The following is a 25,720-nucleotide window of genomic DNA, read 5'->3' as shown; positions in this document are numbered from 1 at the left end:
GATATATGCCCAGGAGAGGTATTGCTGGATCCTCCGGTAGTACGATGTCCAGTTTTCTGAGGAACTGCCAGACTGATTTCCAGAGTGGTTGTACAAGCTTGCAATCCCACCAGCAATGGGGGAGTGTTCCTCTTTCTCCACATCCTCGCCAGCATCTGCTGTCACCTGAATTTTTGATCTTAGCCATTCTGACTGGTGTGAGGTGTCAGTTTTAAGTGGTTGTGGACTGCCTATATGAGTGTTTGGAACTGGGATGTGGATTTTCTGCAAGGGCAGTACAAACCCATAATCACTGAGTCATATTTCCAGCCCCCAGAAAGTTACTTTTAAGTTGTCCTGCTGGTAATCAGTCTAAGCTCAGCTGCCCATTGAGAAAGCTATATTTCCATCACCACCCACAGTCTGAAGCATCTCCTCTTTGTACTTCCAGCTCAGGCTGTTGTTATTTGAGCTTACATTTGCCTGTGGAAATTTTAAGGTTTTTTGGGTTTTAACATGTGTGTGTGGTTTTTTTTGTCTGGTTGTATGTGTGAAGTACCTGCACTGGTCAGGAGAGGGTGTCAGATCCTCTAGAACTGGAATTACAGATGGTTTGTAGCCACCAGGTGTATGCTGGGAACCAAACCTGGGTATTGGGCAAGAACAGCCAGATGCTCTTAACCACCAAGTGTTTCTCCAGCCCCATGTGGAAGTTTTACCATATATAGCATATCTTTTGCACTTGACATATTGTCTCCTATAGCTCAGTTTTAGTTGATCATATAGAAGACTTCCTCCCTGACACATATGCCTGTTCTCAGAATGCTTTCCATATATGCCAATTATAAGTTGCCCTGAAGTATGGGGATAACTGATTGATTTTCATGGATTAGACAGAGAAAGTTTAGAAGCTTAGTGTTATTCATCTAATATTAATGTAAAAAGAACTCATATTCATATAAAGGCAATTAAACGTGTATGAACAGTTTCCTATTCTACAAATGAGGCTTTCATTATCACCAGATGGGGATCCCCACATGCCCAGCTCATTAGCACCAGCTTTTTAGGCTCTCTTCTCCATGCTTGAAGTAGAGTCCTAAGACCTCATACTTCCCAGTCTATAATGCTATCATTCTTGCACTATTTGAAAACCAGGCTCTAGGCCATGCTACTGATTCTAAATGCGTATAGTCTACACTAAATGGAACTGTCCCAGTATACATAACTGATTCATATCCTAAATACCTAATCTGGGTCATTGCCATATTGATATACTCAACAAACGTTGGCTCAGCTTTTACTGGACAGGCTCTATCCACTTTAGTATTTTCCTTGGGTATGGGGGATGCACTGGAGATTGACCAAGAGCCCCAAGCATTAAAGGCAAACTCTTCTGATTGAGCCACACTCACAGCCCCACCCTCATCTCTAAAGCCTACATTGGTTTTCTAGCTTCTTAAGGTTTTATGTACAAAGTTGGATTGGTAGATCATAATGAATAGAATGTCAATGAATCTTGGGCGCACCCCGACTGGCCAGGAAGAACGATGCTGCAACAGGATCCTTCCGCACACGTTTATTGGAAGAGCTTGATTGCAGAGGCGAAGTGACCCCAAGCCCAGAACTGGTGCTGCTTATATAGGCCTAGGAGAGGTGTTCTCTCTCATCTGATTGGTTAACTTGTCTCTCATCTGATTGGTTAACTTGTCTCTCATCTGATTGGTTAACTTGTCTCTCATCTGATTGGTTAACTTTAGTTAATTCTCAAAACCTCATCTTGGCAAAAGAACCTTTACTGCCTATGTATGTGTGGTGGCCAACAGTAGCCAACTGCCACTCTGCAACTGCCACTCTGCAACTGCCACTCTGTAACTGCCACTCTGCAATGGCTTCCCACAAATGAAACCTAATGTGATAGCAAGAGGTGACCTCTTACTTACATAACTTTACAGTCCCCCATTTGACTAGGATTTACTAAGCACTATCTGTGTTTCTGGCCCCTGTTCATTCATTTATTAGGGTTGTAAAATGAATCTCTATGCTTTATAGGAGACTTGTTCTTATCATTAGCAAAATTCACTACAGAACTTCTAATTTGCTCTTTTTTATATACTCAAAGAAAATGTGTATTTGTTACTTTCCAGAGGGACCGAGATCTAGAGCTAGCTGCCCGAATTGGGCAAGCTCTTTTAAAGCGAAACCATGTCTTATCTGAGCAGAATGAAGCTCTGGAGGAGCAGTTGGGACAAGCCTTTGATCAAGTAAGCCTTTGTATTTGCAATGGGAATAACAATAACTGGGCCTTATTTACTCAAGAAGTATATTTCCATGGATATTTCTGAAATGTTGACAATGGTTAATGGCACCAGTACCTATTGACTTTATGTATTTCCATATACTGCAAAATGCAGCTTTTCTGGTAAAATTATACTGCTAGGTAATTAGGAGTTAGTTTACTACTATGTCTGTTTAGCAGAATAATATTAGTACATTCTCCCCAACCCACCTGACCATGGGTTCTCGACCCTAAAACAGTGCAGTCATGCATGAGCTCCATCTTGTAGAACAAGTTTTAAATCTAATCAGAGAGAGGTTGGTTACTCCTGTGACATTTGTGCCACTACTGCAGCAGCAGGCGTGTCTCACTAGGCTGGTTGGTGGTGATGGTGGCAGGGTCCTCAGATATGTGCCCAAGCAGTGTGTAGCACCTGCCAGCACTGTGAAAACTAGACAGTAGGGAAGAAACCCCAGGTGAGTACCAACTCGATTGCTTCTTGTTGATGACTCCAGTATTCATTGTCAGCAAGGGATCTTACTATCAAGTTCTGGAGGGTGATCAAGAGTAGTGGCTGCAGCCTGTATCTGAGGGCTTCTGGGACTTCACTTACCAACTCCAAAAGAGGTAGTAGGCTTTTTATGTGATAGCCTATGGTGTCAAGATACCATGAATCTTACTCAGAAACCAAAACAAAAAGCTCTGTGTGTCTGTGTGTGTGTGTGTGTAAATGTAGTAAGTAACTTATTATTATGTTGAGTAATTAAATTTCAAGTTTTCTTTTCCTTTTTTCTTTATTTTTTTTTCCATGTAGCTCTAGGTGGCCTGGAACTGTGTGGATCAGGCTGGCCGTGAACTCACAGAGATTCACCTGCCTCTGCTTCCCCAGTGCTGGTATTAAACACATGTACAACTATGCCCAGCAGTAACTTGGTTTTTGTCTGATTTTTAATTTTATTTTATGAGTACGTTTGATCGTTTCTGTTGAAAATATCTATTTCTTAAAATCATGGTCATCCACACTGGGAAGATTTGCATAGTCAGAGACAGCTTAAAAATCTTAAGTCATCACCAAACTCAGTGGCACAAGCTTGAAGTCATACCCACTCTGGAGGCTGAGACAGGAGCACTGCAAGTTCAAGGCCAGCCTAGACAAGTTATAAGGAAACTGTATCTCAAAAATTAAAATATAAAATAAAATAAATTTTAAAAATAGAAGAAAAACCTATGGGCCTGTAGCTGTAACTCAGTGGTTGTGTTTAGCATCGGTAAGGTTTCCCATTCTCCCCAGTTAGCTGACCAAAAAGTACACGCTATGGGGGTGAGCTGTAAAGTGGGGTCTCTTATGAGGCTTTGAAGATACTTATATTTCTGCCTTATGGAGTATGGAAACAGTAATATATGGCTTTCTTCATACATGCTCTGGAAAAGGTGTATTTGCTGAGTTACTGGCCTAAATGGGTAGCTTAGGAAACAATATGCATGTAGTTTTGTTTCTCTCTTTACACACTTGTCTAGCATCTGATGAGAGACTTTCATGGTGAAAACCAATTGTTCCATGAATTAGGAGCTATACTGCATGAAACCTGTGTGTAATGTTCTAACCATACTCCGTGTGCAGGTTAATCAGCTGCAGCACGAGCTATCCAAGAAAGACGAGCTGCTCCGAATCGTCTCTATTGCCTCCGAGGAGAGTGAAACGGATTCTAGCTGCTCCATGCCCCTTCGGTTCAATGAGTCCTTCAGCCTATCTCAGGGACTGCTGCAGCTGGACATGCTGCATGAGAAGCTCAGAGAACTGGAAGAAGAGAACATGGCCCTACGATCCAAGGTGCAGTTCTCTTTCCTTTCCTTCAACACTATGTGGTCAGCTCTGGGTGATGCTGAGGTGAGACCCAGCATAGCATCACCTCCATGCTTCCGTTTCCTCCCAGGGCTTACTGAGTGTGTAGGAGAAGCTGGCAGATAAAATAGCAGCAGCAGAGGTGTGCATCTTGTGTAATTAACAGAACCCAACTTGGAGGAGAATTGTGTCAGAAAACTACACATTTCTTTGGGTTTGTAAAGTGATGGGAATCAAGCAGGTGGCATCTTAGCTGAGGCTAGAGGACCATCACACAGATGGAGATGCGTGAGCAGGCACGTGCGAAGGAAGGCCTGAGCAGAGTGAAGGCAGAGGTCCTTGTCTGTCGTACCTTCTCTAGTCCTCTATTTTATGAGAGATTAAACCTGATGGGATACCTTTGTTTCTTTTATAAGTAATGATCTTTATTCTTCAAGTGGCAAAGCTTTTTGTAACATTGACTTCAAAATCATTAAGAACCGTTGTCACGTGGGTTATCTTTTCTCCTGTTGAAGGCTTGTCATATCAAGACAGAAACATTCACCTATGAAGAGAAGGAACAACAGCTCGTCAATGACTGTGTTAAAGAACTTCGTAAGTAGCAACATACTCTGCTCTCGGGCAGTTTGGTAGGCTATCTCCGACTTGGGCCATTAGTTTCAATAGAACCAGTGTGAAATGGTTGCTGTCTTGGTCTGCTCTTGCGTCACTACAACAGAATAGCTGCTGCTGGGTTCCTTACAAACTAAAGCAGCCCTCTAGCTCGCAGTTCTGTGGCTGGAGGGTCCAGCAGCTCAGTGCGGCCCTCTAATTGTTCAGGCTTGATAGGGAAACAGACAGGGCACTGACGTTATGCAGAAGGTGCAAAACACGCAAGGCAGTCTTGTTTACAGCTGCTTGCTGTCAGGGAACTATCCCCCTGGAGAGACCAGAGTTGATTCTTTCTGAAGACAGTACCCAGTGACCAGAAGTCCTCTGCTAAGCTGTACTTTACAGCCTCCTGTCCCCTCGGCACCACCACACTGGGCACCAAGCTTCACCAGAGACCAAGTTTCCAACCAAACTTTGAGGATCAAAGTTTCAGTTACTGAAAATGAGAATATCACATTGTGTCCACAACCCTAATTAAGACACATAAGTGTTTTTAAGATATGTATCTAGTCTGTCTACCATTATCATTAAGGTAAAGACCTGAATTTCTATACATTAGCTATAGCATCTTAGAAAAAGAACTAAAGCTCTCGTTTTGTTTGCAGGAATAGACAAAGAAAGAGAGGATGCATTATGCTGAGGTCAGAAAGCTCGTAAGTGGTAGAGCCAGAGCTTAAAGATGGCCACAGCCTACCTGTGAGCACTAAGTACTGGCTGTGTTGTTAAGGGGTGTATTTCGTATTTAAGGAATGTGAACTAAAAACAATTTTTTAGATCATGGAAAGAGATTGTTGAATCACTCTGTAAATAATATGGCCTTTTATGCTGACAATAAATTCACATCAGTTCATTAGTGTAGGTCTCAAAATTACCTTGATCGACAGCATATTAGCGATCCAGAAGGAACTCGCCTAACTCCCTTCCACCTCATTACCCACCTTCTCCATTTTAACAGAGAATCGACTGTCCCAGGAGCTCTGCCATCCCTTCCATTCTTAGCTGCTACCCTCTGACAGCAGGAGGATGTCTATCAATTTAAAAAGTGAAAAGTAGTTTTTATGCTCACATCTGGATGTGAAATTTGCTATATGAAATAAAGATTTCCCCAAATCCAGTTCTAAGGGTTTTTGCTTTAGATATATACATGCGCTGGGCTGTTGTTAGTCTAGGGCCCTACTCGGCTTGGTGGCTGTCCCTGAATGTCTGTCCTACAGAAGCATTTCAGTAGCTTCCTCACGTTCTGCCCTAGACTTGGGCAGTTCCCTTCTAGGTTTCCTCTGTTAGACCTGCTAAAATTGATTTTCATTGCTTATGCGATTTTATTTATGTCCCTGAAGTGTTCTTAATGGCACACTTGCAAAGATACATGATGAAGCTAATAGCTTCAGCTTTTCATGATGGTTGTCACAAAAATCTTTTTCATGAGTAAAAAGCTTAAATCAGCTCCTTAGCATTTGCCTTTTTAAGTAATCTCTCTCATTAGCAACATTCTCTCTAATTCAGCATTAGTTTGTGGTGGCAAAACCCTTATTTTTCTATGTTGACTTAGAGCCCCCCAGTGCTTGTTGTAAATCAGCGTCTGCTTCTAATTCTACCTTTATGCTGGTTCTAAATGTCCCTTCTCTCCCCAGGTGAGACCAATGCACAGATGTCCAGAATGACTGAAGAGCTGTCGGGAAAGAGCGACGAGCTGCTCCGGTACCAAGAAGAGATCTCCTCCCTGCTGTCTCAGATTGTAGACCTTCAGCACAAACTGAAAGAGGTGGGTCATTCACTGTCAGCACAGGCTCTCTAAGCACGGTCCTGGGACACTGCATACTCACTGGGCAGAGTTCGTTCTCAGTGCTGCTACTCTGCTGGGATATCATAAACACCTAACAAGGCTGTATTTATTTTTGCAAATATATTAGATTTTCCTGAGAAGGTTGTGATGTCATTGCTGAATATATGGTCCATACCCTCTGAACACATGTACTTTTAATTATCACGCTTACTCGGCTTGTGATGTGTTCCCTGCTGTAGGCTAAGACTGTACCCCACAGAGACACTCGTGCTGTGTCTTTGAAGGGAGGAAGTACTTATGCTAACCCTTTGGGAAGGAGTGCCTCACATGTCCCTCTTGTATGTTGTCAGCATGTGATCGAGAAGGAAGAACTAAGACTTCACCTGCAGGCTTCCAAAGATGCCCAGCGACAGCTGACGATGGAGGTAACGAACACTTCCTTTTTGTTGGTAGTGCAGGAACGGAATAAGGAGTTCGTCCACTTATGTAAAAAGTAAAAGGACTGCCAGATTTGGAATACAGCAGCAACAACAAACAGTTGAGATGTATAAAGATCTAAGAAAACATTTGAAAAGGTTTGTTTCCAAAGCTAATCATGATAGCCTTCCTACTGAGTAACAGAAAGCCTTGACTTTCTTTAAAAGTATAGGACTTTAAAGATTTTAAAGTAAGAATATACCATATGTTAAGCATATTACCTCCTGTTCCCCCACTTTTGCCATCCCCTTTGCCCTCTACATCGGTTCACCCCTGCTTTTTTGTCACACACAGGCATCTTATGTAGCTATGTGTAAGAGAACAAGCACAAGTGAGAGAAACCAGACTTGTCGTTAAGACTGTTTGAATTCACTCACATGATTACCTCGAGTTGTATCCATTTTTCTGTAAAGGACATACCTTTGTTCTAACTTACTGCTGAGTTTCACCCTGTACACGCACGTGTTCTTTAACTGTGCCTGTTTTAGACACTTAGGTTGGTTCCATACTGTATCTGTTGTGCATAGTGTTGCAATATATTGGGAAGCAAGAATCTGATACGCTGGCTTGGCACGTGTTGGTAAATGCACAGGGTAGACAGCAGGGTCATATGGTAGGTCTGGTTTTGGTGATTCTGTATAGATGGACTGGCTTGCCTTTCCAGCCTCACTTTGCCCACCGCCTTAGCAGCCCTCGTCTGACTAGGGAAGGCAGCGTCTCAGTATTGTTTCAGCGTGCAGCTCTTCGGTAGCTCGTGAGACTGAATATCTCTCATGTGGCTATTGGTCATTTGGGTGTCATGTTTTGAGGACTGTTTGTTTCCTTAGCTTCTTGGATGATCAGCTTGCTTAGTTTCATGTCCAGGTTTTAGTTGTACATTGTAGACGTTAGCCCTGTGTCAGCTCCCGCTGGGCAAGGGCTTTCTCCCATCACATGACTGTCTGCTCGCTGATTAACTGCTTCCTCTGTTGCAGACGTCCTTTGCTCACACGAGGTCCCATCTGTGGATCTCCTGAGCAACTGGGGTCCCCTTCAAGAAGTCCTTGTCTGTGCCTCTATCTAGAAGTCTTTTCTTCACTTTCCCTTTAATAGTCTGAGTTTCAGGTCTTCTGTTCAGGTTGTTGGTCGTTTTGGAGATGATTTCTGTGCAGGGTGAGAGATAGGATCCTGTCTTGTCTTCCACTTGTGCACACCCAGCTTCCCAACACCGTTTTGTCAGAGAAGCTGTGATTTTTATGATTTTGTTGCTGTTTTTCTTAAATATGTGTTTTTTCTTAAATATGTATATTCATCTGTCAAAAATAAAGTGGCTATAATTATGTTGGTTTATATCTGGGTCTTCCATTCAATATAAGACTTTTTATCAACATATGTTAACCAGCCTAGTAAGATAATTTCTGAAAAGTATTTTTACAAGTATGTAAGCATAATAGCAAATATTTCTTACATTCTGTTTATTTACTTATATACTAGATTTAACTTTGCGACAGTTCAGCATTCACAATAATCACCAGGAACGACAAGTTTTAAATAGATTCCTAGATATCATTCTGAGTTTATACTGAGTTTATCAAGTGAGAACTACATGTACATTCTTACTTTAATTTATTTATCTTTTTAACTGTGAAACCAAGTTTTCTATGTAGCCTAAGGATAGCATGGAACTCTCTATGTAGCCCAGGCTACCCTCAGACTTGAGCTCATTGGCCTCCCCAGTCCTGTGTGTGCCTCCACCACCTCAGTTTAGAGCCTACATTTTGTTTTTAGAGGATTTGTTAGCATAGACCCTCCCTGTGTGTAGACAGACCCCAGCTCCTGAATCTCCTCAGCCCTTCTGCCTAAGCATTTAGCTCTCACCAAGACTGGCTGCTTTAAGAGTTTTCCCTCCTCTTGAGCTTTGTTGTAAGTTCCATTGCACCATGCTAATGCTAGAAGCAACTTCAGATTCTCAGGGGCAGCATTTGCCCATGTCTGCGTCTGTGCACTGAGTGCTGTCCACATTACCATGGTGACAGGTGGGTGACAGACGCTCCGGATCCTCGTTCAGCAGGAATGTCTCACATCAGCTTTTCCAAAGTCGCCTGCATAATGTTTGTGGAAGTCGATGGCGAGGTGAAGCATGTTAACGGGGTGTGTGTGTGTGTGTGTGTGTGTGTGTGTGTGTGTGTTTGTGCTTCTGGTGTTTCCAGATGCAGCATTGGGTGTGTGGGCCACACCTCCCATAAGTTTCAGGTCTTCCTTATTCAGGATGGCTTTGCAGCACATGGAAAAGAAAGGAAGCCTCTGCCGGTCTCTTAAAATGGGAGGAAGGGCAGTGCGCATTTTAGATAGGCTTCCCCAGCCCTGAAGATCTGAAGAACTGGACACATGTTACACGTGGAGAAATGTCTTCAGTTAAAACACACTCTGAGTTTTGTGATTTTGCTAGACTGTTATAAAAGGTTTTCAAATGGGATAGGGGTGGGGACTGTTTTGGTTGATGGAACACTCTCACATTAAATAAGTCACTTTCTAGACTCTTAATCTTGCCTCCTAAAGACCTCAGGGTGAGGCTCGTAAGAAACTGTACTATTATGCTAAAGCTGACTGGTTAGCGCTTTTATATTTCCTCCATGGGTGTTTGGGGCATGAGCCATCAGATACTGAATTGACAGTTTCAGTGGTCTGTGCCACATTTCAGGTTTGAGAAGTCACATCTTTATGTCTCAGGCCCTGGCAGCTCAGCGTGAAGATGCTCTTACTGACTTTGCTTCAGAGTCTCTTGTTGACATGATCTTCTATAGTCTGCTGGGCCTGGATAAAAGCAGTGCCCTTCAAAGTGCCTTTTCCCGGGTATTTGGGGTAGCCAGGGTTGACTGGAGAGGCAATAAAATGTCCCACTTTTTTCTTTGTCAGCTTCATGAGTTACAGGACAGAAACATGGAGTGCCTGGGAATGTTACATGAATCCCAAGAAGAAATAAAAGAGCTTCGTAGCAAATCCGGCCCTTCTGCTCATCTCTGCTTTTCCCAGTCTTACGGAGTTTTTACAGGGGTAAGAAATAATGAAGTACACCATGTTCGTAAAGGAAGAAAAGAAAAGTTTAGATTTTGTTTTCCAGAGTGTGATTTGTAAGATAGCTGGAAAAGGCAGAACGTGCTTTGCTCTTGTTTCTGGGACACAATATGGAGTCACAGTGTGATTTGCACACCCACATCTTCCTCAGCACTCTATTTCCTCAGGTGACATTCTCAAGATGCTGCGGTGTTGGAGATAAACTCTAAGGAAATTGGGTTTTGATCTGTGTACCGCAAATCACTCAAATGAGGTTGTCCTACCTTAGACCCACCGTCTACCACTTATGGAAGCCATACTTTTCAGTCTTTATAACTATTTGTTTTGTGTGTTTGAGATACATGAGCCATTGTGTAATTGTGGAGGTCAGAGAACAATTTATGGGAGTTGGGCCTTTCCTTCCACAATGATGTGGGACTAAACTCGGAGATTAAACTCAGGTTGTCAGACTTGGAAGCAAGCACTTTTGCCCCAAGAGCCATCTTCCTAGCCCCACCCCAAAATTTTTTTTTAAAGATTTTCCCCCCATTTGTTGTATATACATGTGCGTGTACCTGTTTATGTATCATGTGCACTGATGGAGATCAGAGGACAACATTTGCTGGCTAGTATTTTGCCGACTTATCACCAGCTAGGGTAACTTGGGAAGGGGACTCTCGACTGAGAAAATGCCTCCATAAGACAGGCCTGCGGGCAAGCCTGAAGGGTATTTTCCTTGTTAGTGATTGATGGATAGAGCAAACCACCATGGCGCTGCATTAGATCCTGCTTCACTACCTGCCCAAAGTTCCTGCCCTGACAGCCCTAGATGGTGGACTTCTAATATCTAAGGAGAAATTCCCCCTTCCTCCCAAGTTGCTCTTGATCATGGTGATTTCACAGCAACAGAAGCTCTCATTCAACTCTCAGAGTTGGTTCTCTGTCTGCAGTGTGCATTTCAGGAGTCTCATCAGCTTTACAGCATACTTTACACATCTAAGCCTTTCTCTGTAAAGCTCAAGTTTCTTGGTAGGTTTAACTCTACTTAGACTGTAAGTCTCTTGTGGGAATCTTGATTTTTTTTTAATTCATTAATAAATAGTATTTGGAGAATGGTAGAATGCAATTAAAAATTAGTCTATGCCAGAATTTGTTACATTGCTTCAAAGAGCTGTTATAACACCTGGTTCCCAGAGAGAGTATATGTAAGTCTGGCCTTTTGAGACTGTCAGTGTTCACTGCAGGCTGGCCTCCAGCTCTCTGGGTAGCACAGACTGGCCAGGCTATATTTTAGAGTGAGTGAGTGTGTGTGTCTGTCAGTCGGTCAGTCTGTCTGTCTGTCTGTGTCTGTTGATATCTGTTAACAACTGTTTTCTTTCTTTCATTTCCTAGTAACTTTCTGCTGACCTGTTCCTTATGCTTCTCTTCAGTAATGATCTTTTTCATGGCTCCCACTTTCTTTCCTGTCATAGTTGATTGGGATCAGAGGACAGTTGTCTAGGCTGTGCGCCTTTACCTTTACCCTAAACCACATTGTTTGGGGTTTTTGTTTTTTGTTTTTTTTTGTTTTGGTTCTTTTGGGTTTTTGTTTTTTTGCATTTGTTTTTTGTTTCTTTCTTTCTTTTTTTTTTTTTTTTGGTTTTTCGAGACAGGGTTTCTCTGTATAGCCCTGGCTGTCCTGGAACTCACTTTGTAGACCAAGCTGGCCTCCAACTGAGAAATCCACCTGCCTCTGCCTCCCGAGTGCTGGGATTAAAGGCGTGCACCACCACGCCCAGCTCTGTTAGGGTTTTTTTAAACACTATTTGTTTACCACAGTTTATAGCCTCAGCATTTTTTTCTTTAATTTTTAACTTTGAAATAATTTGAAACTTACAATAAAATTCCAAATAGTAATACCAAGAATGTTTATGTATTCCTCACATAGATTTCCTTTTTTTAAAACATGTTAATTAATATATCTCTATTTCCTCTCAGCGTTTTTGTTTGTTTGGTTGGTTGGCTGGTTGGTTGATTGTTTTTGTTTTCCTGAGCTGTTTTATAATAAACTCAGATATCCCTATTAGCCCTTAGTGCTTACTAAAGATAGACACAGTGTTCAGTACAGATAAGGACATGCACTACACCCACCTGTCATCATGAAGTTGACTCAGTACAACATTGTCATCTCGTCCGCAGAGCCCTCTCAGATTTCCCAAAAATGCCTTGTATTCTATTACTTGTAAACTATGGTGTGTGTTCATTTCCTCATTTATATATTCATTCATTCATTCATTTTGAAAGGTATCTTTCTACATTACCCAGGCTGACTCCAATTCCTAGGTTCAAGTGATCCCCTTGCCTTAGCCTCCTGCCTACTTGAGATTACATGTGCAGGCCACTGCACACTGCTCCAAAAATGTCCTTTGAAAGACGTGTTTGGGGGCCAACAAGATGGCTCAGTCAGTAAAAGGCCTTTGCCACACAAACCTGGAGACTTGAGTTCGATCCCCAGAACCCATGTCTTATTTAGGGTTTTACTGCTGTGAACAGACACCATGACCAAGACAGCTCTCATAAGGACAACAATAATTGGGGCTGGCTTTCAGGTTCAGAGGTTTGGTCCATTATCATCAAGGTGGGAGCATGGCAGCGTCCAGGCAGGCATTATGCAGGAGGAGCTAAGAGTTCTACATCTTTTTCCAAAGGCAAACAGGATATGACTGGCTTCAGGGAACTAGGATGACAGTCTTAAAGCCTATGCCCACAATGATGCACTTCTCCAACAAGGCCACACCTCCTAATAGTGTCACTCCCTGAGCCAACCATATTCAAACCATTATACCACATAGAACTGGAAGGGGAGCTAACTCCACAGGGTTGTCCCTGACCTCTGCACACACTTGCATACACAGAGAAATTAAAAATACATACCTTTGTATGTGCTTACTTCAGTGTGAAATAATGTTGTTATTTCACAAGGTACATTCATCCTATTGTCAGTGTTTACTGACTATGAATTTTTGGTTAAAGTGTTATCTGCCAATTTTTTACCCTTGAGGATTAATATTATTAATGAACTAAGTAAATTAGCACTACTAATTTACTATCTATGAATGAAAGCTAGCACAGGCTACATTAACCAGGTTATCAAGGGTAAATGTCTTCATCAAACTTTCAGCCATAGGTTTCAGGTCCACCCAGGGTTCTTTGGTAATTTCTGTGATGACTACTGTTCTAGTTGCTGGGATACAATTCTCTGACAAAAAGCAACTTGGGGGAGAGTTTGTTTTATCGCATAATTCTAGGTCTACAAGTCTGCTGTGGGAAGTCAAGGCAGGAACTTAAATCATCTGCTTGTATCATATCCACAGTCAGAAATGAAGGATGCACACTCTCTTGCTTGCTTGCGCTCAGCTAAGTTTCTCTACTTTTATACAGTTCAGACCCCTACTCCCTGCCTTGGGAATGGTGCTGCCCACAGTGTACTGGGGCTTCTTCAGTTAGCTTCATTGAAACAGTACCCTCACAGACACATCCGCAGGCCAACCCAGTGTAGAAAGTTGTTCACTGAGACTCTTTTCCAAGATGATTCTAGGAAAAAAGCTAATCAGCACAGTTTCCAAGTAGCGGTTTTCTAATTCCATCCTTTTTTTTTTTCAGTATCTACTAACGGCCTTTTACTAGAGCTTTTCTGACACATTTATTTGTTTAGTCAGTATGTAGCATAGGCTCTTATTTACTCAGTGGATTATAAACCATTTTTATTATTTGATTCTCAAGTTGTCCAAGATACAACCAATAGGATCTCCTTCATGCAAATTTTGTACTTCTTGTCCCAGCCCAGGAGTCAGCCGTTTCTCCAAGGCTTTGGTGACTTTGAGAAATGGCATTCTGAGTTCAAGACCTTGTGCCAAAAGTGCCAATTGCCACTCAAGTATCGTGGCCTCTAGACTCTCTCAGATGGTCAAGTCAGGACATGGATGTGTTTCACACACAGCCCTGTGTATATATCAGTTCCTCCACTGTGTATCTGTGGATGTCAGAACCAGCCATCCCCAGTCCAACCCCGCTGAGCCATGATGGTTGAGCCCTCATCTCTGAGTAGATCATCAAAACCACATGAGGATATGGAACAGTAGCCCAGAAACTACAGCAAAGCAAGAGGAACAGGACTTGGTCTGCAGCCTGTCAGGCCTTCTGTGTTTGTCTACACACATAGTAATCATGCTACTTGAACTCCTTTTCTTAGGAGTCGCTGGCAGCTGAGATTGAAGGGACCATGCGTAAAAAGCTGAGTTTGGATGAGGAATCTGTGTCTAAACAAAAGTAAGTACAGGTCACAGGGCTGTTGCTGCACCTCAGAGCAGACATGTAAAAGAAGCGTCAAGCCAGGCCCATGTGGTGGAGGCTTGCGTAGCAGTGTGATCCCTCGGCATGGAAGGAAGGAGCCACAGGACAGAGCAATGACTGCCAGTCAGGAGTGAATCTGCTGCTGTGCAGATTGTCTTCCTGCGAGGGAGCTCTCCTGTATCACTTTTCTCAATTTCCCTAAACGAGAGTCCTGGGGACAGATTTGTGTCTGGCTCCGTGTCTGTGTACAGCTCTCAGGAAGCGCTCCCCTGGGTGAGACTAACAGGAGTGGATGCTTCTTCCCTTCTGACAGGGCCCAGCAGAAACGGGTGTTTGATACTGTCAAGGTTGCCAATGACACTCGGGGCCGCTCTGTCACATTCCCAGTCCTGCTACCGATCCCAGGCTCCAACCGTTCAAGTGTCATCATGACAGCAAAGCCCTTTGAGTCTGGTGTCCAGCCAGCAGAGGACAAAACACTCCTGAGCCAAGGGAGCAGCACAGAGGTTCCAGGGTAAGGCGGGGAAAGGGAGGGGGGCTGGCAGTAGGTCTGCATTCCTTATCGTGTTGGTATGCTAGATTCGAGAACTCAGACCTGGCCAGCATCCCTCCACACTGTCCAGAAGGTGCTGCAGCCGGCAGTTTGCACTGCATTCTGATGCCTGCATCGTGCCACAGTGGTCTTAAGAGGCTGTGTGCATTCACTTGCCGTGTTCCTTCTACATCAGTTCTAAAATACCTTCCAATTTCAATGCTGCATCATAGGTGGAAGTGCTTCAAAGACCTATGAGAAGCAGTCTTTTGTAACTTAGAATCCTTGCTTTCTTTCAGATACACTGCATATTCAGAGACGTTTGTGGCTCCAAAATGAATGCTTTCACACCTTTCTCAGCTTTCTCAGCCTTGGTTGTCTGTCTGTCTGCCTGTCTGTCTGTCTGTCTGTCTCTCTCTCTCCCTCCCTCCGTCTTTTTTATTTTGTTGTTATTTGTTTGTTTTGAGGTAGGGTATTTTTTTGTACAACCCAGGCTGCCATCAAAATATGATTCTCCTGCCTCAGTCTCCTGAGTGCTGCAAATGTGCCACCATGCCCTACTCATCCTTTCTGTGATTAAAAGCATGTAGTAGTGTATAGCTAGCATTCACAGTTATATAAAGCAATGGTACCTCTTGCTCTCGGTAATAGAGTCTGTGAACTATGCTAATAGTAACTTTGGGAGTACCTGACCTGAACATAAAAGTAGACCACACCTGCAGTTCCATAGTGAAATGAGATGGAGAAGTTAGCAAGAATAACATATTTTACTTTCTGAAGGTAATTGGAAATGATGTGTGTCCTAGTCAGGTTTCTATTCCTACACAAAGCACCATGACCAAGAAGCAAGCTGGGAGGAAAGGGTTTATTCCACTTACTCTTCCCACATTGCTGTTCATCACCAAAGGAAGTCAGGACTGGAACTCAAGCAGGTCAGGAACCTGGAGGCTGTAGCTGATACAGAGGCCATGGAGGGATGCTGCTTACTGGATTGCTTGCTCAGCTTGCTTCCTTATTGAACCCAGGACTATCAGCCCAGGGATGGCACCACCCTCAATGAGCTGGGCCCTCCCTGCTGGAACACTAATTGAGAAAATGCCTTACAGCTGGATCTCATGGAGGCATTTCCTTAAGGGTGGCTCCTTTCTCTGATAACTCCAGCTTGTGTCAAGTTGACACACAAAACCAAGCCAGTACAATATGTTACAGTGATTGTTGTGATAACAGTATTGTTGATGATTTTGTTTGTTATTTCTGTATTTTAAATAGCTAAGAAAACAGCTCATTTTCAAGGTCAGTCCTTTTTAATGTCCAGCATATAGAAAGGAGAGGTCTAGATTGTTCTCACGATCTACAGTCTCATCATCGAATGTGATTTTCCCACAGAAACTCGCAGCCCACAAACCCCCCAGGATCCCCTGAAGATAGTGACCTGGCTACTGCATTGCATCGCCTCAGCCTGAGAAGACAGAACTACCTAAGTGAGAAGCAGTTCTTTGCTGAAGAATGGGAACGGAAGATCCAGATCTTGGCTGAGCAGGAGGAAGAAGTCAGCAGCTGTGACGCCCCCACGGAGAACCTTGCCTCAGTCTGCACTGACCAGTCGGAGACCACGGACCTCGGCAGTGCCGGCTGCCTTCGAGGCTTCATGCCAGAGAAGTTACAGATTGTCAAGCCCCTGGAAGGTAAGAAGTCAGTAACAGCTTTTAGAAGCCGTGTCTATGTTAGATGTCTCTCCTAGAATTGAGGCACCCTGTGCACAGGCAGGATGTCGGTCTGGGCTGTGCTGGGCTGTGCTGGGCTGGGCTGTGCTGTGCTGTGCTGTGCTGTGCTGTGCTGTGCTGTGCTGCCTGCCACATAGCAGACAGTGAGTAAGACCTGAGTCACCAAGTCTTCAGCTATTTGTTCCTTTCTGACATTTTAATATCAGTGCAGCAGGGAAGTGGGAAGATTCTTATCCTGACTTTTGCTACAGAATCCTGTCAATAGCAGTTGCATGGTAGGACCAACAGGCTGAGATGAATGGAGAGGAGCAATTAGAGTATCCCTGCCATCGAGGCACACAGTTACATCTGTACTCTTCTCCTTCCTAAAGCACAGCTTAAACTCAAAATCAATACCTGACTTATCAGATAGTATGGTCCACGAATGATTCTCTCATTCTCGGCTTAAAGGTTCCTTTTATAACAAAGGTTTAAAAAGGTACCCTGTAGACTCTTGCTTTGGTCCAAGTGTTGGTTAACGTTGCTGATTTCAGGATGAAATTACCACAGTGACACAATTAGATGTGACATCCTGTAAAAGGGCATGGGTTGCTCTTTCATCAGTTCACACGGGCTGGAACCAAAGGGACATGTTCTCCACTTTATCACCCGGGTCTCCCTTTCTTCCTGGCAGACCAAGAAAAGTAGGGTCATGAGCAAGCAGAGAAGTGCACAGGAAATTCAAGTTATTCCCCAACCTAAGCATCCAGGTTTTGCTTCCAAGTTCATCAACTGTGCTGGGTGAATATTGTTTTTGCCACCTGGGAAGGAGCAGCCTGTCCCTGAAGTGGGTGGCCTCCTTCCTTCCTGAGCAGCCTGGGTCTTGTTTAAAACCCTTACTGGGTTTTTTTTTCTCCTCTTCTTCAGATGTCCCTTTGCAGACTGTTTTTTGAAATAGAAAACTTATTGCTCAGCCGTTCCATGTCATGTCAATTTTCTACAGAGAGCTTAAATTTACAAATTTGAACAAAATGTCAAAACCAAATAAGTATCTGTATTGTTACTGTTGTTGCTCACACAATTCTAGCTTCTTCAAGATTGGGGATCTGTGGAAATGTAAAGCATGCCTGTCCTACTTTGCTTGTTCAGGATCACAGACTCTGCATCACTGGCAGCAGCTTGCTCAGCCGAACTTGGGAACCATTCTTGATCCACGCCCAGGCGTCATCACTAAAGGATTCACACAGGTGCCCAAGGATGTTGTCTACCACATCTCAGACTTAGAGGAGGATGAAGAAGAGGGCATCACTTTTCAGGTTCAGCAGCCTCTTCAACTGGAGCAAAAACCTGCACTGCCCACGCCAGTAACGGGGATCTTCCTGCCGCCCATGACCTCAGCGGGTGGACCAGGTACAGGTGAGAGGAAGTGCAGTTGAACATGGCCTCGTAGCCAGGGCACTACATTGTCTGGCTGGGGTTTTCTGGCTACCGGTGCACAGTCTCACTGGAGTTTACTCATTAGCGGAGATAAAATAATACAAACCCACAGCACTGCTGACATTTTGATTTGATTCCTCCCCTCTCTCCTAGCAGCCTGCAGAAGTAAGTTAGGCAGAGTGAGCGGTCAGGCGAGTCAGTGGTTTGCAAGCCTTTTGGTCTCAGGGTCCTTGATGCTATTGAAAAGTCCCTGAGAACCTCAGGTCTGTCTCTATAGGTTATGTCTACTAAGTTAAAATAAAAACTGAGAACTTAAAAAAAAATAACCCATTTAAAAATAAAAGTTCTCATGCAAATACTGGTTTCTGAAAAACAACTCTGTTGGATATAGTAAGAAAATGGTTTTGTTTTACAATTTTTACAAGTCTCTAATTTCTGACTTAAGTGAAGATTCTCATTATGAACTTCTGCATTTAGTCTGATGCAGTGTTTTATATGAAAAATGTGAAGAAAATACATTCTCAGAATAGTATGTAGCTAGAAGGGGGAAGGAATTGTGGATGTTGTTTGCAGTCAGATGAGAAGCAGGTAAGTGGTAGTAATAGTCACAGCAGTGTGGAAACCGTCAATGGGTTTTCATGGAAATGTGCTTGTCCTTCTCCTTGAACGTTTGCTCTGCATGGTTTGGTGCCCTGCCGCGGTTGTTGACAGTTACACAGATACCCAGATGTTGACACTGCCTTAGATGGTATATTGGTGTCACTAAGTCCATCAACGTGAAAGGCTGTCTGTTAGGATTTCCAAACTCTTAGAAGTGATTTAAGTTTCCTAAAATTGATTTTCACTTGAAGCTTATGTTTGTCGTTGACAGAAAATATTGACAGGTTTTTTTTCCCCCAAGAAAATGCCTGCCAGATTCCCAAGTCTGAATAATTATAACTTGTGTGTTAATTGTACTTTTGACTAAATAGTGTTCCCTGATACAGTTTCAGGATAGCTGCACCAGTGCTTTGCTGTAGACAGCCACTGTTATGTGGACTGCCTGTAGACAGCAGGGGCTCTCAGCAAGCACTTCCCACGCCCCTGTGCTGCAGAGTGAAAAGATTACAGTTTCATGATAACTTTACTCTTTTATCAAGCACCTTCTTTAATAAGTTTGGCTTTGAAAAAAAAATACTGAATGTGTAAGAATGAAGAATACAAGTATTATCTTGGTTGGTGCTAAGGAGACAGAATTTTTACCCACCACTGTTTTTGTGCCCACATGCAAATCTCAAATAGTATTATAATAATAATAATAATAATAATAATTAATAATAATAATAAAAGAGGCCTCATCCTTGCATTAATGTGACATGTTCTGGAGTCAGCATACAATACTCTAAGAATCAGGGGCTGTCCTGGATGCCTAGATAACTAGATCTTAGGTTTTTTAATGTCTTTTTCAGTGACTTTTTCTCTTATTTCTAAGCTTTTTTGCTCCTTTTATTTGTGTTTGTAAAGCACTTGAGAGTTCAGTTGTATCTAATCAGTTAATACTAGTGTATTTATATTGCATTTCCATATGTAGGAACTTTTCTACTTCAAAGGCAATTGATAAATGCTGTATTGCTAACAAAATAACAATGAGCCTTTTATGTTATTAACCCAGTCTTTCAATTCCATGTTTGCTTTCTAAACATCTCTTATTTCAGTTGCAACTTCGAACCCAGGAAAGTGTCTCTCATTCACCAACTCGACATTCACCTTCACCACCTGCAGGATCTTACATCCCTCTGACATCACTCAGGTCACCCCTAGGTAAGAGGGCCTGGGAAGTCAGGGGCTCACACACGTGTTCCCATCACTTAGTTAACACAGCTGGAGAAAATGACAGTTTAACTGTTTGTCAGTGAAACAAAGTTGGAAAGGCTGTCCTTAAGATGAGCTGGTTGGTCATCCTTGAAAGCTCCATGCGGGCAGGTGTTCCTGACTCCTAAGCACTTGCCCTCCTTTCTTCCAGCTCGGGTTTCCCATCACTGGCCTGTGGCAGTAGTGCGAGCAGCTCATCCAACACGGCTGTGAACTCTCCTGCTGCGTCCTATAGACTAAGCATTGGCGAATCCATCACAAACCGCAGGGACTCCACCATAACCTTCAGTAGCACCAGGAGCTTAGCCAAACTCCTGCAGGAGCGAGGCATCTCTGCTAAAGTGTACCACAGCCCGGCTTCAGAAAACCCCCTCCTGCAGCCTTGCCCCAAGGCCCTGGCTACCCCCTCCACACCACCAAATTCCCCGGCGCAGTCACCATGCTCCTCCCCCTTGCCCTTTGAACCCCGAGTGCATGTCTCCGAGAATTTCTTGGCTTCCCGACCAGCTGAAACATTCCTGCAAGAAATGTATGGCTTGAGACCTTCAAGGGCCCCTCCTGATGTTGGACAGCTGAAGATGAACTTGGTAGACAGGCTGAAGAGGCTGGGAATAGCCAGGGTGGTCAAGACCCCCGATTCCCAGGAGAACGGGAAAAGCCGAGAGGCAGAAATGGGTCTTCAAAAACCAGACTCTGCTGTTTATTTAAATTCAGGTGGCAGTTTATTGGGTGGACTGAGGAGGAATCAGAGTCTTCCGGTCATGATGGGTAGCTTTGGAGCCCCAGTTTGCACAACCTCACCCAAAATGGGTATCCTGAAGGAAGACTGAGGCTCACCATTAACTAAACCTCGTGTATAAATGAGCACATGAAGGAGAGAGATGCACTGAGAGTGGAGACCGGCCTAACTTGAGAGAAAAGGGATGTTGCAGAAGGACTGTGAATGTGGGAGAGGGCGCAGTGAAGGGATAGGACGTTTGTTTGCAAGAGGGTCTTTGAGGATGGAGTCTAGTAAACAGTGGGGACAAGTGACGACCAGTTGGAGACAAATGGAAGAAAGGGTTAGTTTGCTCCTTCAGCTACGTTTCCTTGCCTTGGAAGTAAAAAGTGAATAGAAAACTAAACCAAATTCTATTGAAATGTGACAGTAATGCTAAACTGCTAGCACCTTTGTCCCTAGAGAACACAAGCCAGAAGCGCCTGCCTAGGAAGGAAACCTGGAACAGCCGATCCCGGAGAGTTGGCGCATGCGCAGTTGTCTGTTACTGAGCCAGTGGGAGATCCCGTCCCTGCTGGTCCCTGGTCAAATGCATCCACCCAATGGTGCACTCTCAGCATTAGCAAAATAAGAAATGTTATCCTGTCCTTTCCATCAAAACTGGAGACTTTCTTATTTGGGGACTTTGAGGCTCTGAAAACCCAAACACCGCCCAGATAGATTCCTTGGTATTTATGATTACTAAATCTTCAGTTTTTTAAGCTTGTATTTTTGTACAATACAACAAAAAAATTTAAAATAACAATATGAGTGGACTTGGAGGGATTTAAGAGGAAAAAGGGGTAAATTCGAATCAAAAACGTTTTTTAGGATATTTCTTCTGAACAATACGGTGGCCCAGGAATGCAAACGTGATTGTGTGTTTCTCTGTTTTCCTTGGATGCCAGAAGGGTTTAAACCAGAAGTGCAATCAGTCAGTAGGCAGTAGATTATGTTGTATATTTATATATTTAAAATTTTAAAGAAAAGTTAGTTGTAACTAACTTTTTCCAAAGTGTGCTATGCATATTTTTAATGAAAGATGACATGTATTTGCACAAAAATTCTCAGGCACATTAAATTATAAACTGAAGTAAAACCCAGGTGCTTGCTTTGAAAGTGTGTATTTGTTAGATTTTATTGTTTTCCTTGTGTACATTAAAGCACCTGCCTGTCTCTTGGTATCTGCAGAAGTGGAGAAGGGTGTTTGTTTATGGGAGAGCCAAGACTTCTTTTCCTCTGATTTCTTTAACAAGCTGAAAAGCAAGTGAGGCCTGAGGCTGGGGGTTAGGCCTTCAGCCTGTGGTGCAGGCCTCACGCTGGGGGGCAGGGGGCAGATCTGTGCTCTGAGGTGGCAGGCCATGGTCTGCCTCTGCAGCTGACATAGCTTTGTCTCTGTGGGGTTGTTCAAGCACCTGGGGAGGAGATAAGGGGCAACTGTTGGTTTTGTTTGTCAAGGCAGAAAGTCCTTTATTTGGTCCTCTTGGTGCTTAACTTGCAAATATTTTGCTTCAGAGAAATTCTTTTCTGCCAGGGAGTTTTGTCTTTCTCTCTTGAGTCTCCTCAAGAGAGATGCTCTCAAAAGGGTTAGAAAAGCCAGCATCCACACAGTGGTAAGAGCATATGAGTTTTCTATATTTCTAGAATCTTTAATACAACTTTTCTAAATTTCTCAGAAACAAAGGGTGGAGAGAGATGTCCCTCCCTTCTCCACCTTCACCCCCTTCGCCCAGACTAGCTGCTGTCAACAGTTCATCGGACACACACACACACACACACATTTATGAAGGACTCTGGGTTAGTGAGTGATCCTGCCTGAAGCAGGCAAGCAGGCATTAACAAGAATTCTACTGTTTAAATTTCCTAAATATTCCAATTCCTGTTTTAAAAACAGCATTTGCGTTTCTAGTCTATAAATAACTGAGTACCTCCCTCAGCAGAACCTTAAAGCTTTGCCTTGGTTCCTGAAAAAAGGATTCTTCCTGCTACTTGGACATTTACAGCTTCTAAGGAAGGAACACACAGAGTAGGGAAGCCTGGGGCTGAGGGGGCAGTAAAATGTTAAATAGCCAGGTTTACACATAGGACAGAAACCACTCTACTGAGCTAGAAATTGTGGAGTTCTGTGGTGACAATAACTCTGTCCTTCTGTCATCGCCTAAGTGGCCACTGGAAGCAGAGTTTTGCCTTGGAAGCCAGATGAATACGGCCAATTAAAGAAAACCAAACATAGGTTTTTGAAAATTAAATTGATCCTGATGTTCTGTCAGAACAAATTGTACCTGCGCATGCTTGTCGCTGAAATGAATCCTGTCCTAAAGCTGGGCCTTGCTGACTTTCAGTTTCCACCTAAGATGATTTGGGTACATCCTGAGAATCTGTTACATGGGACTATCTGCAAAATACAACAAGAACTGGAACTTTCCAGTGAGTTCTTCCTCCACAGGACTCTTAACTGTTCTCGTTTTGTTTTTGTTTTCATTCAGAGTCAGCTGGTATGTACTTTCATGCTTGCCTGGGAAAACTCAACTGTTTTTTCCTTCAAGATTTTCTGTGATGATTTCTCAGGTACTTCCAAGTAGCCTGTTACCTATTCAGAGAGTCTCCTTGAGCTCAGAATTAAAACTGCCCTGAATTTTTGAAGATCCCAAATCTTATGTAAATAGCCATTGTTAGTCAAGTGGGTTTTATTTTTTAGTCTTGTGCTTGCCCTTGGTCTGACATAAATGATCCGACTGCCAGGGGAAGATGTTAGGGAAGCTCACAGAGCCTATCATCTGTTGAAGGCACATTTTACACAGTATTCCAAGCCCCTAGTGCATAATTAGTAGTGGGTGGTTCTCACATCAGCTTGACATCTGGAGCTAGGGCTGTCCGTCTGGGGCCTTGTCTGCTGTCAGGTGTGTACAGACCTGTGCTTGTACTGTACTGCAGGCATGCACACTAGTCCACTGCCAAGTGTGGCCCCAGGCATGGGATCCCAGGGGCTCCAGGAAAATGCTATCTGGAACACAACTTTGTCAAGTAGCTCTTTATGCACCTTCCTTTGCTTTATCAATTGTAAATCAGATAATAAATTGTAAATCAGATAATAAACACAAGGCTTCTTAAATTGTCCTGTGTCTCCTTGTGATTTTTGTTTCAGCCCTACACAATCCAGCAGAGTCTTTTTGTTGATTTTTATAAGGAAGCATACCAGATTTTGTTGAACTAATACCAAAAAAAGCATTGACAGTTGAGTAGTAAACAGATCTAATAATTTATAGATTTTTCTTTTAAGATTTTTATTAATACGGGGATGAAGTTGAGCATCAGAGACAATTTTCAGGAGTCAGTTCTTGACTTGAGCCACGTGACTTGTGGGTAAGGAGTTGAGGTGGTCAGGCTTGGCATCGCGTGCCTTTCCCCACTGAGCCCCTTGCCAGCCCTTCCTAGTCTTGCTAGAACTAGACTACACCATGACTATGTGGCACAGTAGCCCCATACCAGAACCACACCAGCCAACCATGAAGTCATTGCTAAGCAGATAGTAAATGTGCACACATTCAGAAGATGAAGCAATTCTTTCCAATCATTCACACTTTTCTGATTGCATGACTATTTAGAAATTGTTTCTAAGTATTAGAATCAATAGAAAAGATCTTTCAGTATCCTTGTATCTCCCTTATAAGTTTGTTTTTGTATTGTTTGTTCTGTTTGTGGTTCTGGGGTTGAATTGAGGGCCCCACTTGTATGTAGGCAAGTGCCCCACCATTGAGCTATATCTCAGCTCTCAGGAGGCAGAGGCAGGTGGATCTCTGAGTTCAAGATCAGCCTCATCTACAATTTCCACAACAGCTCAGCTTGTGTTTCCCTGCCCCCAGAAACCCACAAAAGCAAACAAACAATAAACAATATATCCCCTCCTGTATTTTTAAGATTCATATCCATACTGAATTATGGTCATTTTGAGAATGAAGTATTGTAGGATATTTGATCACACTGTGAACCCTGAGATTGTGTTATTTACAGGAAAAATCTCTTTCCTGTGCTGTGGCTCAGCCCTAGCACACACCTTTAATCCAAGAGCTTTCTGCTTGAATATTGTAAACANCATTAAATAAAGCCAGCCAGAGGTCAAGAGGCAGAGCAAGCAACCAGTGACAGGACGTGAACATAGGATTATTAAGAAGAAAAAACAAACCACAGAGTAAGAGGGAGTCAGGAGAACGATAGAGATGCACAGGAAGTAGAAGGGAGGTATATTCAGTCTGAAGGGGGATTTTTTGGAGGTGGCCTAAAAAGTAAGGGTTTCTGCTAGGACATGGGCTGAGGAGGAAGGTCACCTGGGTGCTTTCTCTGCCTCTCTGAGCTAGCAGGCTCTCACCCCAGCATCTGGCTTCTGAGTCTTCATTGGCAAAATTGGACAATTGAGAGTTTGTTTAAAAAACAACAAAGTATGAAACTATATTTTGTGTGTGTGTGTGCGCGAGAGTGTGTGTTTTTTGAAATAGAGTTTCTGGCCTGACTGGCTTGAAACTTGTTTTGTAGACTATTGGCCTTGAACTCTCAGAGATCCACCTACTCCTGCCTCCTGAGGGCTGGAAATAAAGGCATGTACCTCCATGCTGGGCTAAAACTCAACTTTTTGACAAAAGATGTTGGTAACAGTCTCAGTATCTTTGTGTTTTCTTTAACAATTAAGTATGAGTCAACATTCCATGCATCCAACCCCCCCACCCCCCCAAAAAAAGATTGGAGGCTTTGAGCGTCGACTTGGCTTCTGTCTTCACTGTATTGTTTGACATCTGCTAGCATCCTCGCATCGTATTGTTTTCTCGTTGTTTTATATGAAGGACCGAATGCCACAACAGTTTCAAATTTAAAAAACCCTCAAAACAGGCTGGCAAGAGGTGTCACTAGCAATAGCTAAAAAAATTTTTTTCAGCACACAAAGTGTGCCAAAGAATGTGGTGTTAGTGCAAAATACATAAACTCAAATATTATTTCACAAAACTTAATTTTCTTATTTCACTGAAATCACTAAATTATTAAGGAAAAAAATAGTCACATCACGTGCAGACATTA

At 43.1% G+C, this 25,720-nt stretch overlaps 1 protein-coding gene across 3 annotated transcripts in view; it reads left to right on the top strand.

Annotated features, from left to right (window-relative positions):
* Nucleotides 1-23,769, top strand: part of Trak2 (trafficking kinesin protein 2) — a 65,465-nt gene extending 41,696 nt beyond the window's left edge. Inside the window, exons 5-16 of one of the 3 annotated variants that reach the window (XM_021166246.2) lie at nucleotides 2,124-2,240; nucleotides 3,876-4,085; nucleotides 4,613-4,691; nucleotides 6,380-6,510; nucleotides 6,882-6,956; nucleotides 9,904-10,041; nucleotides 14,273-14,349; nucleotides 14,687-14,887; nucleotides 16,292-16,590; nucleotides 17,758-18,024; nucleotides 19,740-19,845; nucleotides 20,048-23,769. In XM_021166246.2, the coding sequence (XP_021021905.1) occupies nucleotides 2,124-2,240; nucleotides 3,876-4,085; nucleotides 4,613-4,691; nucleotides 6,380-6,510; nucleotides 6,882-6,956; nucleotides 9,904-10,041; nucleotides 14,273-14,349; nucleotides 14,687-14,887; nucleotides 16,292-16,590; nucleotides 17,758-18,024; nucleotides 19,740-19,845; nucleotides 20,048-20,726 (2,379 nt within the window). In that variant the 3' untranslated portion in view covers nucleotides 20,727-23,769. The remainder of the gene's footprint in view (nucleotides 1-2,123; nucleotides 2,241-3,875; nucleotides 4,086-4,612; nucleotides 4,692-6,379; nucleotides 6,511-6,881; nucleotides 6,957-9,903; nucleotides 10,042-14,272; nucleotides 14,350-14,686; nucleotides 14,888-16,291; nucleotides 16,591-17,757; nucleotides 18,025-19,739; nucleotides 19,846-20,047) is intronic. The other 2 variants (XM_029480070.1, XM_029480072.1) reach the window with 2 other exon arrangements.
* Nucleotides 23,770-25,720: the final 1,951 nt, after the last annotated feature.

Source organism: Mus caroli, chromosome 1 (assembly GCF_900094665.2).
Source record: "Mus caroli chromosome 1, CAROLI_EIJ_v1.1, whole genome shotgun sequence".
Lineage (NCBI taxonomy): Eukaryota > Metazoa > Chordata > Mammalia > Rodentia > Muridae > Mus > Mus caroli.
The sequence above is the reverse complement of the archived record's forward strand: the minus strand, read 5'-3'. Positions and strand labels throughout refer to the sequence as shown.